Source organism: Zophobas morio, unplaced genomic scaffold (assembly GCF_036711695.1).
Source record: "Zophobas morio isolate AGI-343-1 ecotype UQ-CSIRO unplaced genomic scaffold, CSIRO_AGI_Zmor_V1 ptg000018l, whole genome shotgun sequence".
Taxonomy (NCBI): domain Eukaryota; kingdom Metazoa; phylum Arthropoda; class Insecta; order Coleoptera; family Tenebrionidae; genus Zophobas; species Zophobas morio.
In genome coordinates, this window is record NW_026972123.1 from 5,737,486 (window position 1) to 5,753,354 (window position 15,869).

The following is a 15,869-nucleotide window of genomic DNA, read 5'->3' on the forward strand; positions in this document are numbered from 1 at the left end:
TATGAAAAATCTGGAACGGCTAATTTCTCTAAACTCAGACGAAAGTAAAAACGAAGATTTTGACAATATGGTGGATATTTCCAACAAGATGGAACCACGGCACATACAGCACAGGAATAAACAAGGAGCAGAAATTTTATAGCCAATTATTCACCAGATATTACTCCTCTTGATTTCTCTACATATATTTGAATATTCGAAGAAGTCAGTTTTTAACGTAGAATGGAGGAAAAATAAATCAAGAAATACTTCAGAATATTTGTGAAAAAAAAAAAATAGGGGTGAGTCATTGAATATGAGAATATTGGAAGTTATTTTTATTACTGACCTGAGATCTAAAAGAAATTTGTTCTAATTCCACTGAATTTAGCGTCACTATTATTAAATAACATCATATCTTATTCAAAAATGAGCATCGTAATTCAATTAACCTACATTTTCACAGTTTTTGCAACTAAATATAACCCAGACACTTTTATTTAACACAACATTAGGGAATCCATTTATAGGTCGCCAATTCTTTTTAGAAAAAAATGTCAAGTGGGATTTATAAACTTGTGGAAGTTCCTTTAGCTTAAGATTGTCCGTTGCCAAGTTGCCGTTGATAGTAACTTTGATGTTCAATTTTTGCCGTATTTAAAGGGGTTGTAGAAAAAAAGTGGAGTATTCAAGTTGATTACTACGAAAATTTATCATTTTAGACATGTTTTAAGTTTCTTGATGTGACAAGATGGCTGTGTATATTAACAAAAAGGGCAAAATATAAGCCCCGCCCACGCGCCCTATTTCAATTCTGATGATTTTTTTATTCGTCGTGAGCCGCGGGGCGGAGCTTCATTGTAAAAGGTGGAACAATTGAAAAATCGGAAAATTGGAAGATCGGAAAAACATCAAAAGGTCGGGAAATCGAGAAGCCTAAATATTGAAAGATTGAAAAGTTCAAAGCTGAAACATTTAAACTAAAAAAAAATGATAATTCGAAAAATCTAAAAACTGAAAAATCGGAAAATTGAAAAATCGAAATTTCAACAATTGAAAAATTGGAAAATCTAAAAATTTTAAAGCGAGAAGTCGAAAAATAGAAAGATCGGGAAGTCAAAATATCCAAACGAAAAAAAAAAAGAAAAAATTAAAGTATCTAAAAAATCAAAAATCGAAAAACTTCAAAATCGAGAAATCAAAAGATCAAAAAAATTTAATAACTAAAAAACTGAGAAGTCGAAAAATTTGGAATTTAAAAAATTTAAAAAGTTTCAAAGTCGAAAAGTTTCTTGTTGTGAAAAGATGGCTATGCATATTATGAAAAAAAAAGGCAAAATATAAGACCCGCTCACCCGTCCTATCTGAATTATGATGATTTTTATCGTCGAGAGCCAAATGAGCGGAATTTAATTGCAAAATCCGTATTTCCTTACAAAAATTTACCATTTTAAACGTGGTTTAAGTTTGTAGGAATAAAAAAATCATTGCAATCGAGATGGGGTGGGTGGGCGGGGTTTATATTTTTTCTTTTTTTCTTAATATACATAGTATTCTTTGAACAACACGATACTCAAAAACACGTTTTTAATTTCCTGTAAAGAAATAAGTATTTTACAGTTAAGCTCCGCCTCTTCGTTGTCGGCGAATAAAAAAAATCATCACAATTGAGATAGGGCGGGTGGGCGGGCTTACATTTTGTCTTTTTGTTTTAGTATGTGTAGACTTTTTTTCACAACAAGGAAAATTTGTATAAGGAAATATCAAGTTTGCAATTAGGCTCCGCCCCATAATTGCAAAATCCATATTTCCTTGCAAAAATGTATCATTTGAAGGATGTTCTAAGTTTCTTGTTGTGAAAAAACGACTTATATTAAGAAAAAAAAAAAAATACAAAATGGAGAAATTGAAAAATCAAAGGTGGAAAAATTGGAAAATCGAAATATCGGGAAATTATGAACAATCGAAAATCGAGAAATCAAAAAAAATTAAAAATCGAAAAATTGAAAAACTGAAATCCGAAAAGTTGAAAAATGGAAACATCGCGCACGAATTTTCAAAAAAATGTCAAACAAAAAACCGAAATTGATACTATCGAAAAATAGAAAAATTCAGAAATTGAAAAATTTTTAAATCGAAAAACCGAGATGTCGAGAGATCGAAAATTCGAAAAACTAAAAATCGATAAATTGAAAAATCAAAGGTGGAAAAATTGAAAAATCGGAAAAACATCAAAAGGTCGGGAAATCGAGAAGCCTAAAAATTGAAAGATTGAAAAGTTCAAAACTGAAACATTTAAACTAAAAAAAAATGATAATTCGAAAAATCTAAAAACTGAAAAATCGGAAAATTGAAAAATCGAAATTTCAACAATTGAAAAATTGGAAAATCTAAAAATCTGAAAGCGAAAAGTCGAAAAACTGCAAAATCGATAAATCAAAAGATCCAAAAAATTTAATAACAAAAAACTGAAAAGTCGAAAAATTTGGAATTTAATTAAAAAATTTAAAATAAAAATTAAAAAGTTTGTTGTTGTGAAAAGATGGATATGCATATTATAAAAAACAAAATAAGGCAAAATATAAAATTTACCATTTTAAACGTGTTTTAAGTTTGTAGGAATAAAAAAATCATTGCAATTGAGATGTTTTAATATTTTTTCTTTTTCTCTTAATATACATAGTATTCTTTGAACAACACGATACTCAAAAACACGTTTTTAATTTCCTGTAAAGAAATTTTGCAGTTAAGCTCCACCCCTTGGCTCACGGTGAATAAAAAAAATCATCACAATGGCGATAGGGTGGGTGGGCGGGCTTACATTTTGCCTTTTTGTTTTAATTTGTGTAGACTTTTTTCACAACATGAAACTTAAAACATGTTTAAAATGGAAAATTTGTATAAGGAAATATCGATTTTGCAATTAGACTCCGCCTCATAATTGTAAAATCCATATTTCCTTGCAAAAATGTGCCATTTTAACCATGTTCAATGTTCCTTGTTGTGAAAAGATGGCAATTTAGATAAGAAAAAAGAAGGCAAAATATAAGGCCCGGCCACCCGCCCTATCTCAATTCTGATGATTTTTGTTTTATTCGTTGTAAGCTGAGGGGCGGAGCCTAATTGCAAAATCGATATTTTCCTACAAAAATTTACCATTTTAAACATGTTTTACTTTTCTTGTTGTGAAAAGAAGACTACACATATTAATAAAAAAAGGGCAAAATGTAAGCCCTTGTTTTTCTGAAGTTAACCGCCTTCATTGATGTGGGATTAAGGTGGAATTATATGTATCTTGCAAGTGTAGCTACTCAATTTAGACATTTATTAAGGAATTTAATGTTATTCTTTTTATAGTACCTTATTATATTATTGGTTAAGCGGTGTAATTAATTTTTAAGGGGGTTAAACTCCTCCGCCTCTTCACAGCGGGTTTCCATAATCCCTAAACACACAATAAAGTGGACAATCAAAATTTCCTGGTTTGATTACAGAAAATTTTGAATTCGGAACAAGCACTTTTTGAGACAATACATAATTTAAAGCAAACAGTAAAGTGATTTTTTTACAATAATGAATCTTTATTTAATAAATTTATTACGGGTATATTTCAGAAGGGAAGTAGTATTTTTTAATATAACAAGGACCTTTAAAATACGTTACTTTATCAGTGTGGAGATTTTCAATCGATTCTATGATGTTTAACACACAAAAAAAGAGGAAAAAAACATCAAAAAAGACAATGTCTTTTTTAATAATATTCCTCTGTTATATTTGAACTGTTTTCAGGGGTCTGGAACATGAAAAAAGTTGCTGTTTGATGCACAACATCTCTATTAATGTCATATTATCACCGAAAAAAAATTGTCATATATAGAGAGCGGATTTCTAGGTTTAATGCTTTTTGTGAAAAATGTAAGCACTTCAAAACTTTTTTATATATGTAACTATGATACAATTTGGAGTCATTTCACACATTTTTTTTATGCTTATTTGCTTTTTTCAATTTTATGCATATTAAAACTTATATGCTTATTTAATGCTTTTTTCGATGAATATGAGTTTTAATGCATATTTTGTTCAAATGCCGGCCTTGTCGGGATGACAAATACTTGTTAGTTAGGCGTATCGTATCGTATGCATTTTACCTGGACTTGACCATTGAAGTACACTTATTCAAGACCCTTTCTGTGAATAGGTTCCGGTCGTTTGGGTAATAAAATTTTATTATAGGATTGGAAAAATACTCCATAGATTTTATGACTTTAAATCCTTACTTCCGATGATAATGAATTAAAGCTTTTAACCAGATGTTCTTTTTCGGCATTTTGCGGCAAGACCGTTGAAGATTTTCTAGAAAAAAGGATTATTGTCCCCAACTACCTACCTTAAAATTTTTCTAATGGAAACTTTTAAATAAATGAACCGTTTATTTCACAACCATCAGTCTATCGCATCTGTCGTAGTACAGTGTTATACGTGGTTCTCCCTTGGTACATGTTGAGTTCTTTTTGGTAATATTACTAGTATTTTAAAAGAATGCCGAAAGTAAAATCGACGCCGGATGAGTGGATAAGGGATTTTCCAGAATTAAAATTAGAAAACAACAAAATATTCTGCAGAGCTTGTGTGAAAACCGTAAGGCCACTATTTTTTTTTTATCTATTTTCCTTTGTTAATCCTGTATATGTACGTTGTTTTAGATTCAAAGTGATAAAAAATATAAGGTGACGCAACATGTCAGAACGACTCTTCATGTAGAAAGGAAGAAAATGTTTGAAGTTTCTAAAATTAAACAGCAGACCATACATGAATCTGTTGCATCTACTTCCACAAAAGATGAGCAGTTTCAGTTTAATTTCGATTTATGTAAAATGATGATCCAGTCCAATATACCTTTAAAAAAATTGGAGAAAGGCCTTCTTCAAGAATTCCTTGAAAAACACTGCAATCGACATATTCCGGTTGAAAGTACTCTCCGAAAAAATTATGTAGGCCCAGTGTTTCAGCAAGTTTACAACGAAATTAAACATCGCATTGGAGATAATTATTTATAGTTCGCTGTCGATGAAACAACCGATAGTTGTGGAAGATACGTGGCAAGTTTAATTGTTGGAAATGAAAATTTCCCTAGTCGAGGGTATGTAGTAAGTTTGAAAATGTTAGATAAAACAAATGGCAATACGATTACCAGATTTGTAAATGACAGTCTTAGGTCACTATTTTTGCCAATAAAATTTTATTGATGATCTCGGATGCAGCTCGTTGAAAGCAGGGAATAATCTAAAAATATTGTATCCCAATTTAATTCACTCTACTTGCATTGCCCACGGTTTAAACAAAGTGGCTGAAGGAATACGTTTGGAGTTTCCTACTGTTGATAAATTAGTGGCAAATGGTAAAAATATTTTTGTTAAAGCCCCACTAAGAGTGCAACATTTTAAGGAAAAATTTCCAAACATACCATTGCCCCCAGAGCCGATTATAACGAGGTGGGGAACATGGTTACAGGCCACATTTTATTATGACAAATATATCAAAGAATTTGAGGAAGTAGTTACGGAGTTTAGCGAAGATTCTTCTCAATCGATTAGATTGCATAAATATTTTGGAAAACAAAGATTTGCGACAAGATCTAGCTTTTCTAAGAAGCAATTATCAATTCGTATGTGAGGTAATAGAAAAGTTAGAAAAACCCAACATGTTGTTGGTAGATGCCATAAACTTAGTGAAAGAATTTAAACAACGAGCAAACGCAGTAAGGGGTGATATTGGTACTAGAGTGTCTCAAAAACTTGACGAAGTGTTGAATAAAAATGCAGGTTTCGGTGTTCTTTCCGACGTTGCTCGTGTTTTACAAGGCCAGAAGGTGGAAAATTTGGAGTTAGATTCAACATTAGTTGCAAAATTTAAATTTGCGCCAACAACGAGTGTGGATGTTGAACGCACATTCTCCAATTTTAAACACATTTTAAATGATCGGCGAAAAAATTTTACAGTGGACAACTTGGAACATATTACAATCATAAATTGTTTTAAAGAAAACTGAAATACGTGTGTAAAATATAAAGTCTAGGATTATTGTAATAATATTTTATCCAAAGTTCTAAGAAGTGTTGTTTGATTTGTAATATGATTATGTTTTTAATGCTTTTTTGCTTAAAATAAAACTTTTTTATTGAAAATTTTGTGCTTATAAATCCGCTCTCTAGTCATATATGTATGTAGCGAGTCCCCTCATGTAATGTGTACGTTTGGTTGCATACACTCGAGCAAGTATTTTAACTGAACCTAATGACGAACTACGCATTAATGTGTATATTGGCCTTTCAATGTTAATAAAATTTACAAATATAGCTATAGTGAAAGTTTAGTTTCACACAACTAAATTAAATCTCTAAACACTAGCAAATAAAAATCATACTCACGTCTCAAATTTACTCTGCAACAAATCTTGGATTTTCGGCAAAATCAGCACACACAAATCCAAGTTCCATAGAGTACTAAAAACACAATTCAACTATTTGACACAAGCTCAAAACCCCAAACTTACTACTTAAGGTTAAAAACCCCCAACAAATCGACCAAAACGGCCAGATCCCCCATCGCTACCGCCGCCTCGGTGGCGGCCTTCACGTCCTTAGACCTAAATTGAGCTAAAACCAGCTTCAGACTTCTCTGGCGCGTCACCAACATGGCCATCATCGGTTCGTGACCCCGCATCAAGGCCCCCAAAACCTCCGCCTCCGACATGTCCGGCAGCTGCTGTTGGAAACCCAGCGTCCGGTGATTTTTCTGCAAAACGAAAACGGTTTTACGTGGTTTTAAGGCAATTCGTTGTATACTATTCAGGCACGTTTCAGCTGACTTATGGAAGTGTGTACTTTTTATTAGAGATTCTCACCGGCAGAAAGTCGTCTAAATCTAGCCCCACCGGTCTGTCGATCGACACCGGCACGAACTCCTCTTCCGTCGGACTGTTATCCGGCGAAATTTTCGAACTAACGTAAATGTCTACAGGTGTACTAGTAATGTAAGATGGCGGTGATTTGACAGTCTTGTCGCCCGTCCGCGCACTGTTCGTGGGGATTTTCGATACGTTAGGTACGCTTGTAGATGTAGAGTTTCGACTAGGTCTAGAAAACGAGTTCTTCCGCGAGGAATTGTTGTTCTTTGAAGACATGGTGGTCTTGCTAATGTTGGCCTCGGAAACGCTGTGCTTGATAATACTGTTGGATTTGGGTGAGCTTTCTGGCACGTCTTTGCAACTACTTTGTCTCTGAAGGTGGAACCTACGACGAAGCGCACTTTATTTAAATTTTTAGGTCAGAATTCAACGACAATACCTCGGCGTCTGCATATGCTGTGGCGGTGGAGGTTGTTGTTGTTGTTGTTGTGGTTGTTGTGGTTGTTGTGGCACCTGCTGTTTGTTCTTATTGGAACTAGGAACGATATTTTCCCGATCTTGTTGTTTGGTCAGCCTGCTGACGTACACCTGATCCAAGTTTGACTTGGAGCGCGAATACTGTGAAGACATGACGGCTGGTGGCGGCGTGTAATTGTTAATGTTGTTGTCCAGTGAGAGAGCCTCGAAATTGTCGGTTGTGATGTCGGCCAGAATTTGGGGTTCCGCTGGGTCTATTTGTTTCAAAAAAGCAGTAAGATTTGTGAAAAAATTGATGTCGGTTTGGTCTTACCAGAGTAGTCATGTTCCGGTCTTTGGAAGGGTTCGGGCTCCAGAGGAGGGGGCGTCCGAATTACTACAAAAAAAAAAAAAAAAAAAATATTGGATGAGTTATTTGAATATTCATGTTTACAATTTTTTTGAAATGTATATTAGCTGCGAGTGACTTGCGGTTCGATGAATTGAAAATTATCGCTTTTTTTCTCGTGTACGATATGTAATTACGACACACAATGGAACGTCTATCGCATTAACATTGCAACCTTGACAAAGTAGCGTTTGTTTATGCAACAATTGGCACCTGTTGGTTGCTCAGTTCTCTTGATGTTGGGCGAAGACTATAAATTAAAACTACAAAAATGTAAAAATATGTATTTGTTTCTAAAATAATCGGAAATAAAGCGCCAACAACTTTTACCTTGATGTTGTGTATAATTGGTTGCATAATCACCCAAATTACTAAAATCAATCCGAAATTAAAATTTAAAGTGGAACGCTAGACCAAAAAATCTTTATTTTTTTTTATTCATTAATTTATTATATTTAAATCTTAAATTATAGAAATTATTGCTTTGTGTACTGAATTGTGTAAATGGATATTTAATACTTTTCTTTTTTGTATCTACGCAATTTATTAGGACATTCACTAATAAACTATTTGCTAAAGAACGGACTTTGAAGTAATTGTCGAAAGTTACTATCGCACGCAAAACTATTGTCGGTACCCAGCAGCGAAGGATCAGACTGCTCCGCCTCCTCACTGCGGGTTTTCATAATCCCGAAACACTTATTAGAAGAAAAAAGTGGACAAGAATCGAAATTTCCTGGTTTGATTACAGAAAATTATGAATTTAAAACGAGAACTTTCTGAGACAATACACGTATGTTAAACTAAACAGTAGAGTGCTTTTTTAATAATAATGAATCTTTATTTAATAAATTTATTAAGGGTAGATTTTAAGTAGGAAGTAATATTTTTTAACAGATCAACCTGATCCAGTGGGCAATGGAAAAAATTGGTCCAAGGTTACTTGAACAGAAATTCCCTCGCCCTTGAAGTACATTCCAAAAAATTTCGCTTCTTTGAAAGATTATAAAAAAAAAATAGAATAAGTCATCTGCCAAAAATCAGTTTTATCTTGAAAAGTACTAGCCCCGCCCACCCACCCTTTATTTTCTTAGAAGAGTAGGTCATCTGCCAAAATCAGTCTTATCTTGACAAGTACTAGCCCCGCCCACCCACCCTTATTTTCTTAGAGAATATGCCATTTGCAAAAATCAGTCCATACTTGCCAAGATATGATTGATTTTGGCAGATAACCTACTCTTCCAAAAAAATAAGGGGTGGGTGGGCGGGGCTAGTACCTTTTCTTATAAGGATAGGTCATTTGTCAAAATGAGTCTTATCATAGTGAGTACTAGTAGATTTTCAGTTTTCGATTTTTCAACTTTCGAATTTTTCAATTTCTCGCTTTTTAAATTTTCAATTTTTTGATTTGTCTTTCGATTTTTGATTTCTCTAGGCAACTGAAAAAAACTTTCGATTTTTTAATTTTACAATTTTGGCACTTTTCCGATTTCTCAATTATTTGGTTTTTAAAAATATCGAGAAAATAGATGTTTATTTTTTTTAATTTTCGATTTTTGATTTTTTGTCAGCGAGTTTTTGGAAGGGAGTAAAAAGTAATTTTGATCAGCGATTTGCCATGTTTACCGTAACTTTAAAACATCTGAAAATTTTGTTTCTAATTTTCAGTTTAAATTTGCTCTTTTATAATTAAAAAATCGAAAAATGACAATTCATGAAAAGGAAAAATTTTAATTTGAAAAATGTCGAAAAATCTAAAAGCTAAAAAAAGGAAAACTGGAATTACAAATTCGATTTTAAAAGATCTGTTTTCTTTTCAATTTTTCGATATTTCAGTTTTTGATTTTCCGATTCTACGATTTCCCAATTTGTCATTTTTTGATTTTAATTTTTTTTATTTTTAGCAAGTACTAACCCCACCCACCCACCCTCTAAATTCTTAGAAGAGTGGGTCATCTGCCAAAATCAGTCTTATCTTGACAAGTACTAGCCCCGCCCACCCACCCTTATTTTCTTAGAGTCTCCTCAAAACAGAGCACTAAAATTATTAATTGACCCACAAAGGAACAAAATATTGATAATATGTTTATTATTCTTACTTGATCATAATTAAATAAAGACGTGGGTATTCTCACATTTACTAGAAAATGAAGTTCTTAATTTTATCAATAAAAAATTGGTCGAAGGTTATAAAAAAAGCCTCTTTTAAAGAAAATTATAAAATTTGATTTTACGATTGTCGTTTTGTGATAACCGCTGCAAATTAAAAACCAGAGACATAAATAACACCCCTTGTCCTTTAGCAGTAGGTAATACCAATCTGAAGCTCAAGTGTTTATTTATGTTTTTACATCGAAAGAATATCACGTAGAAATTAGTTTGATTTGAATGAGTTTGTCTTCTCAAAACAGGACTAAAATTATTAATTAAACCACAATCGAACAAAATGTTCTGAACGTTATAATTCTTATTTTATCATTATTATACCGTGTGTTCATTAATTATTTAGATTTTGAACGTACGTAATTAAAAATCAAAAAATGACAAATTGAAAAATCGAATAAATGAGAAATCGAAAAATTGTGCGACTATATAGTCCGGAAATCAAAAACTGAGATAGCGAAAAATTGAGAAAAAAACGTTATAATTCTTATTTTATCATTGTTATACCGTGTGTTCATTAATTATTTAGATTTTGAACGCACGTATTCTCGGTTTCGGATGCTTTTATGATTATGCAATTAAATAAACACATATGTAATGTTGGTTGCTTACTGACATAAATCAATTTACAAACGAAGGTTACTTAAAAGGCGACAACAGCGAATTTCTCAAAAAGCTGAAAGAGAATTGAATACAACTTCATCCACTGCTGAAAACAAATTAAAAAAAATAAACCTTAATTTTATTAAACAGAAATAAAGTATTCTTAACCAACAATTGATAATAATAGATACATTCGAAAAAAATCTTTCCAGAATCGTCCATTGAAATATCGCAATTTTCAAAAATTTCAAAAAATTCGAATTCATACCGAATTTCAGTTTTATTTTTTTTTTAGTTTTCAGATTTTTCAACTTTTGAATATTTCATTTGATAATTTGTTGACAATTTTTTCAAGTTTTAACTTCACAATTTTGGAATTTTTTGATTTTTAATTTTTTATGTTCTCAAGTTAAAATTTTTCCTTATCACGATTTGTCATTTTTCGACTTTTTAACTAAAGGAACAAAGTTATTCGAACCGAAATTTTGAAAAATCGAAAAATCCACAAACTGAAAATTAGAAACAAAATTTTTAGATGTTCTAAAGTTACGGTAAACATGGCAATTGCTGATCAAAATTACTTTTTACCCCTTCCAAAAACTCGGTGACAAAAAATCAAAAATCGAAAATTTAAAAAAATAAAGATCTATTTTCTCGATACTTTTAAAAATCAAATAATCTAGAAATCGGAAAACTGCCAAAATTGTGAAATTAAAAATCGAAAGTTTTCTTCAGTTGCCCAGAGAAATCAAAAATCGAAAGAAAATTTAAAAAACGGGAAACTGAAAAATTCGAAAGTTGAAAAATCGAAAAACTGAAAAATCTAGTAGTACTCACTACGATAAGACTAATTTTGACAAATGACCTATTCTTCTAAGAAAAGGGATTAGCCCCGCCCGCCAACCCCTTATTTTCTTAGAACAGTAGGTCATCTGCCAAAATCAATCTTATCTTGGCAAGTATGGACTGATTTTTGCAAATGACATATTCTCTAAGAAAATAAGGGTGGGTGGGCGGGGCTAGTACTTGTCAAGATAAGACTGATTTTGGCAGATGACCCACTCTTCTAAGAAAATAAAGGGTGGGCGGGCGGGGCTAGTACTTGTCAAGATAAGACTGATTTTGGCAGATGACTTATTCTTCTAAGAAAATAAAGATTGCGTGGGTGGGGTTAGTACTTGCTAAAAATAAAAAAATTTAAAAATAAAAAAATGACAAATTGAAAAATCGGATAAATGAGAAATTGGAAAATTGTACGACTGTATAATCGAAACATCAAAAACTGAAATATCGCAAAAATTGAGAAAAAAAAAACAAATCTTATAAAATCGAATTCGAAATTCCAGCTTTCATTTTTTTTTTAGCTTTTAGATTTTTCAACTTCGAATATTTCATTTGATAATTTGTTTGACAATTTTGCAGTTTTTAATTCCAATCTTTTGATTGTTCAAGTTTTATCTTTAGAATTTTGGAATTTTTTGATTTTTAATTTTTCAAGTTCTCAAGTTAAAATTTTTCCTTTTCACGATTTGTCATTTTTCGACTTTTTAACTAAAAGAACAAATTTATTCGAACCGAAATTTTGAAAAATCGAAAAATCCAAAAACTGAAAATTAGAAAGAATTTTTTTTTTATTTTTTAAAGTTACATCAAAATTAAAATTACTTTTCACTTCCTTCCAAAAACTCGGTGACAAAAAATCAAAAATTGAAAATTTAAAAAATAAAGATAGATTTTCTCGATATTTTTAAAAATCAAATAATTGAGAAATCGGAAAACTGTCAAAATCATGAAATTAAAAAATCGAAAGTTTTTTTCAGTTGCCCAGAGAAAACAAAAATCGAAAGACATCAAAAAATTGAAAATTTAAAAAGCGGGAAATCGAAAAATTCGAAAGTTGAAAAGTCGAAAAACTGAAAAATCTAGTAGTACTCGCTACGATAAGACTCATTTTGACAAATGACCTATTCTTCCAAGAAAAGGTACTAGCCCCGCCCACCCACCCCTTATTTTCTTGGAAGAGTAGGTCATCTGCCAAAATCAATCTTATCTTGGCAAGTATGGACTGATTTTTGCAAATGACATATTCGCTAAGAATATAAGGGTGGGTGGGCGGGGCTAGTACTTGTCCAGAAAAGACTGATTTTGGCAGATGACCCACTCTTCTAAGAAAATAAAGGGTGGGTGGGCGGGGCTAGTTCTTGTCAAGACAAGACTGATTTTGGCAAATGACATATCCTCTAAGAAAATAAGGGCGGGTGGGCGGGGGCTAGCATTTGTCAGGATAAGACTGATTTTGGCAGATGACTTATTCTTCTAAGAAAATAAAGGCTGGGTGGGTGGGGTTAGTACTTGCTAAAAATAAAAAAAATTAAAAATCAAAAAATGACAAATTGAAAAATCGGATAAATGAGAAATCGGAGAATTGGACAACTGTTTAATCAGAAAATCAAAAACTGAAATATCGAAAAATTGAAAAAAAAAAACTTATAAAATCGAATTCGAAATTCCAGTTTATCACCTTTTTTTAGTTTTTATATTTTTCGACTTTTGAATATTTCATTTGAGAATTTGTTTGACAATTTTTCACTTTTTAATTCTAATCTTTTGATTTTTCAAGTTTTAACTTCACAATTTTGGAATTTTTGGATTTTTAATTTTTCAATTTCTCAAGTTAAAATTTTTCCTTTTCACGATTTGTCATTTTTCGACTTTTTAACTAAAAGAACAAATTTATTCCAACCGAAATTTTCAAAAATCGAAAAATCCACAAATCTAAAATTAGAAACAAAATTTTCAGATGTTTTAAAGTTACGGTAAACATGGCAATCGCTGATCAAAATCACTTTTTACTCCCTTCCAAAAACTCGGTGACACAAAATCAAAATCGAAAATTTAAAAAAATAAACATATTTTCTCGATATTTTTAAAGATCAAATAATTGGGATATCGGAAAACTGCCAAAATTGTAAAATTAAAAATCGAAAGTTTTCTTCAGTTGCCCATAGAAATCAAAAATCGAGAGACATATAAAAAAATTGAAAATTTAAAAAACGAGAAATTGAAAAATTCGAAAGTTGAAAAATCGAAAAACTGAAAAATCAAGTAGTACTCAATATCATAAGACTCATTTTGACCTATTCTTCCAAGAAAATGTACTAGACCCGCCCGCCCACCCCTTATTTTCTTGGAAGAGTAGGTCATCTGCCAAAATCAATCTTATCTTGGCAAGTATGAACTGACTTTTGCAAATGACATATTCTCTAAGAAAATAAGGGTGGGTGGGCGGGGCTAGTATTTGTCAAGGTAAGACTGATTTTGGCAGATGACCCACTCTTCTAAGAAAATAAAGGGTGGGTGGGTGGGGCTAGTACTTGTCAAGATAAGACTGATTTTGGCAGATGACTTATTCTTCTAAGAAAATAAAGATTGGGTGGGTAGGGTTAGTACTTGCTAAAAATAAAAAAAATTAAAAATCAAAAAATGACAAATTGAAAAATCGGATAAGTGAGAAATTGAAAAATTGTACGACTGTATAATCGAAACATCAAAAACTGAAATATCTAAAAAAAAAAACAAACCTTATAAAATCGAATTCGAAATTCCAGTTTTCATTTTTTTTTTAGGTTTTAGATTTGTCACTTTTGAAATTTCATTTGATAATTTGTTTGACAATTTTGCACTTTTTGATTTTTCAAGTTTGAACTTCACAATTTTGGGATTTTTTGATTTTAAACTTTTCAAGTTCTCAAGTTAAAATTTTTCCTTTTCACTATTTGTCATTTTTCGACTTTTTAACTAAAAGAACAAATTTATTTGAACCGAAATTTTGAAAAATCGAAAAATCCACAAATAGAACCTTAGAAACAAAATTTTCAGATGTTTTAAAGTTACGGTAAACATGGCAATCGCTGATCAAAATTACTCGTTACTCCCTTTCAAAAACTTGGTGACAAAAAATCTAAAATCGAAAATAAAAAAAAATAAACATCTATTTTCTCGATATTTTTAAAAATCAAATAATTGAGAAATCGGAAAACTGTCAAAATCGTAAAATTAAAAAATCGAAAGTTTTTTTCAGTTGGCCAGAGAAAACAAAAATCGAAAGAAATATCAAAAAATTGAAAATTTAAAAAGCGGGAAATTGAAAAATTCGAAAGCTAAAAAATCGAAAAACAGAAAAATCTAGTAGTACTTACTACGATAAGACTCATTTTGACAAATGACCTATTCTTCTAAGAAAAGGTACTAGCCCCGCCCGCCCACCCCTTATTTTCTTGGAAGAGTACGTCATCTGCCAAAATCAATCTTATCTTGGCAAGTATGAACTGATTTTTGCAAATGACATATTCTCTAAGAAAATAAGGGTGGGTGGGCGGGGCTAGTACTTGTCAAGATAAGACTGATTTTGGCAGATGACCCACTCTTCAAAGAAAATAAAGGGTGGGTGGGGGGGGCTAGTACCTTTTCTTGGAAATTTTCTTCCTTGTTACGTTGAATTAGTGTATCAGAGGCTGCATAATCACCCAAATTACGCAAATCTCTCCAAAATCAAAGTTTAAATCCCCAAATAATAGTCATCTTTCACTTCGTAAACTTTTTTGCAAAAATTAGCGACCGATTTTTCGACAACACCAAACTTTTGGCGCAAAAACTCCCGGTAGCATTTCTACCGACTTTCATTTTCATTCTCTAATAACCCACACACCATATTATTTAACACACATCAAAAACCGCCCATTAGCAAACCAAATCGCCAGCGATAGTGAAACACTCGCTGGAATGTAATAATTGCAAGGGTACAACAATCTCCATATTAAACCCATTTCTTTCCGTATTCGCTGGCAGGAAATTCCTCACGTGCACCGCTTAAATATGCAGAAACACCACCGTCGCATAATTGAACGCATAAAATTTTCAATACTCGAAAAAGCCTCGATTAAAATCCAATCAAGCCCTAATGACAAAATGCTGCAGCCAGACGTCCGCATTGCAGCTGAAAGAATGGCTGTGACACGTTTATTTGCAATAACCTTGACGATTGTGCCTTGTTTAGGCAACGTATTGTTACCACAGGAACAAGTCGATGAACTCGAAAAGTGCATCAACGAAATAGTCGAAGGGTATTTCGGAGGGCGAAACGTCGCCTATTTTTTCGAAAACGAAAAAAACAGGTTTGTGCCGAAATTCGAGCGAGTGCTTATCGACACGAGTGCGAAAACGTCCCTGAAGGCACCTTTCAAGAATTTGGTTTTTTTCGTTGACGACGAAAATGGGGTCGTCGCTAATTTTGATTATTTAAAAAAGAACGATTTATGGGACGCTTCGAATAGTCCTAGACAAAAATATCTC

At 32.1% G+C, this 15,869-nt stretch overlaps 1 protein-coding gene across 1 annotated transcript in view; it reads right to left on the bottom strand.

Annotated features, from left to right (window-relative positions):
• The window catches only part of LOC135130921 (katanin p80 WD40 repeat-containing subunit B1), a 93,002-nt gene that overhangs the window by 13,882 nt on the left and 63,251 nt on the right, over nt 1–15,869 (bottom strand). The window contains exons 4-8 of the mRNA XM_064058384.1: nt 7,677–7,739; nt 7,326–7,617; nt 6,884–7,271; nt 6,533–6,774; nt 6,408–6,482 (exon numbers count right to left, since the gene is read on the bottom strand). Of these exons, the coding sequence (XP_063914454.1) occupies nt 6,408–6,482; nt 6,533–6,774; nt 6,884–7,271; nt 7,326–7,617; nt 7,677–7,739 (1,060 nt within the window). The remainder of the gene's footprint in view (nt 1–6,407; nt 6,483–6,532; nt 6,775–6,883; nt 7,272–7,325; nt 7,618–7,676; nt 7,740–15,869) is intronic.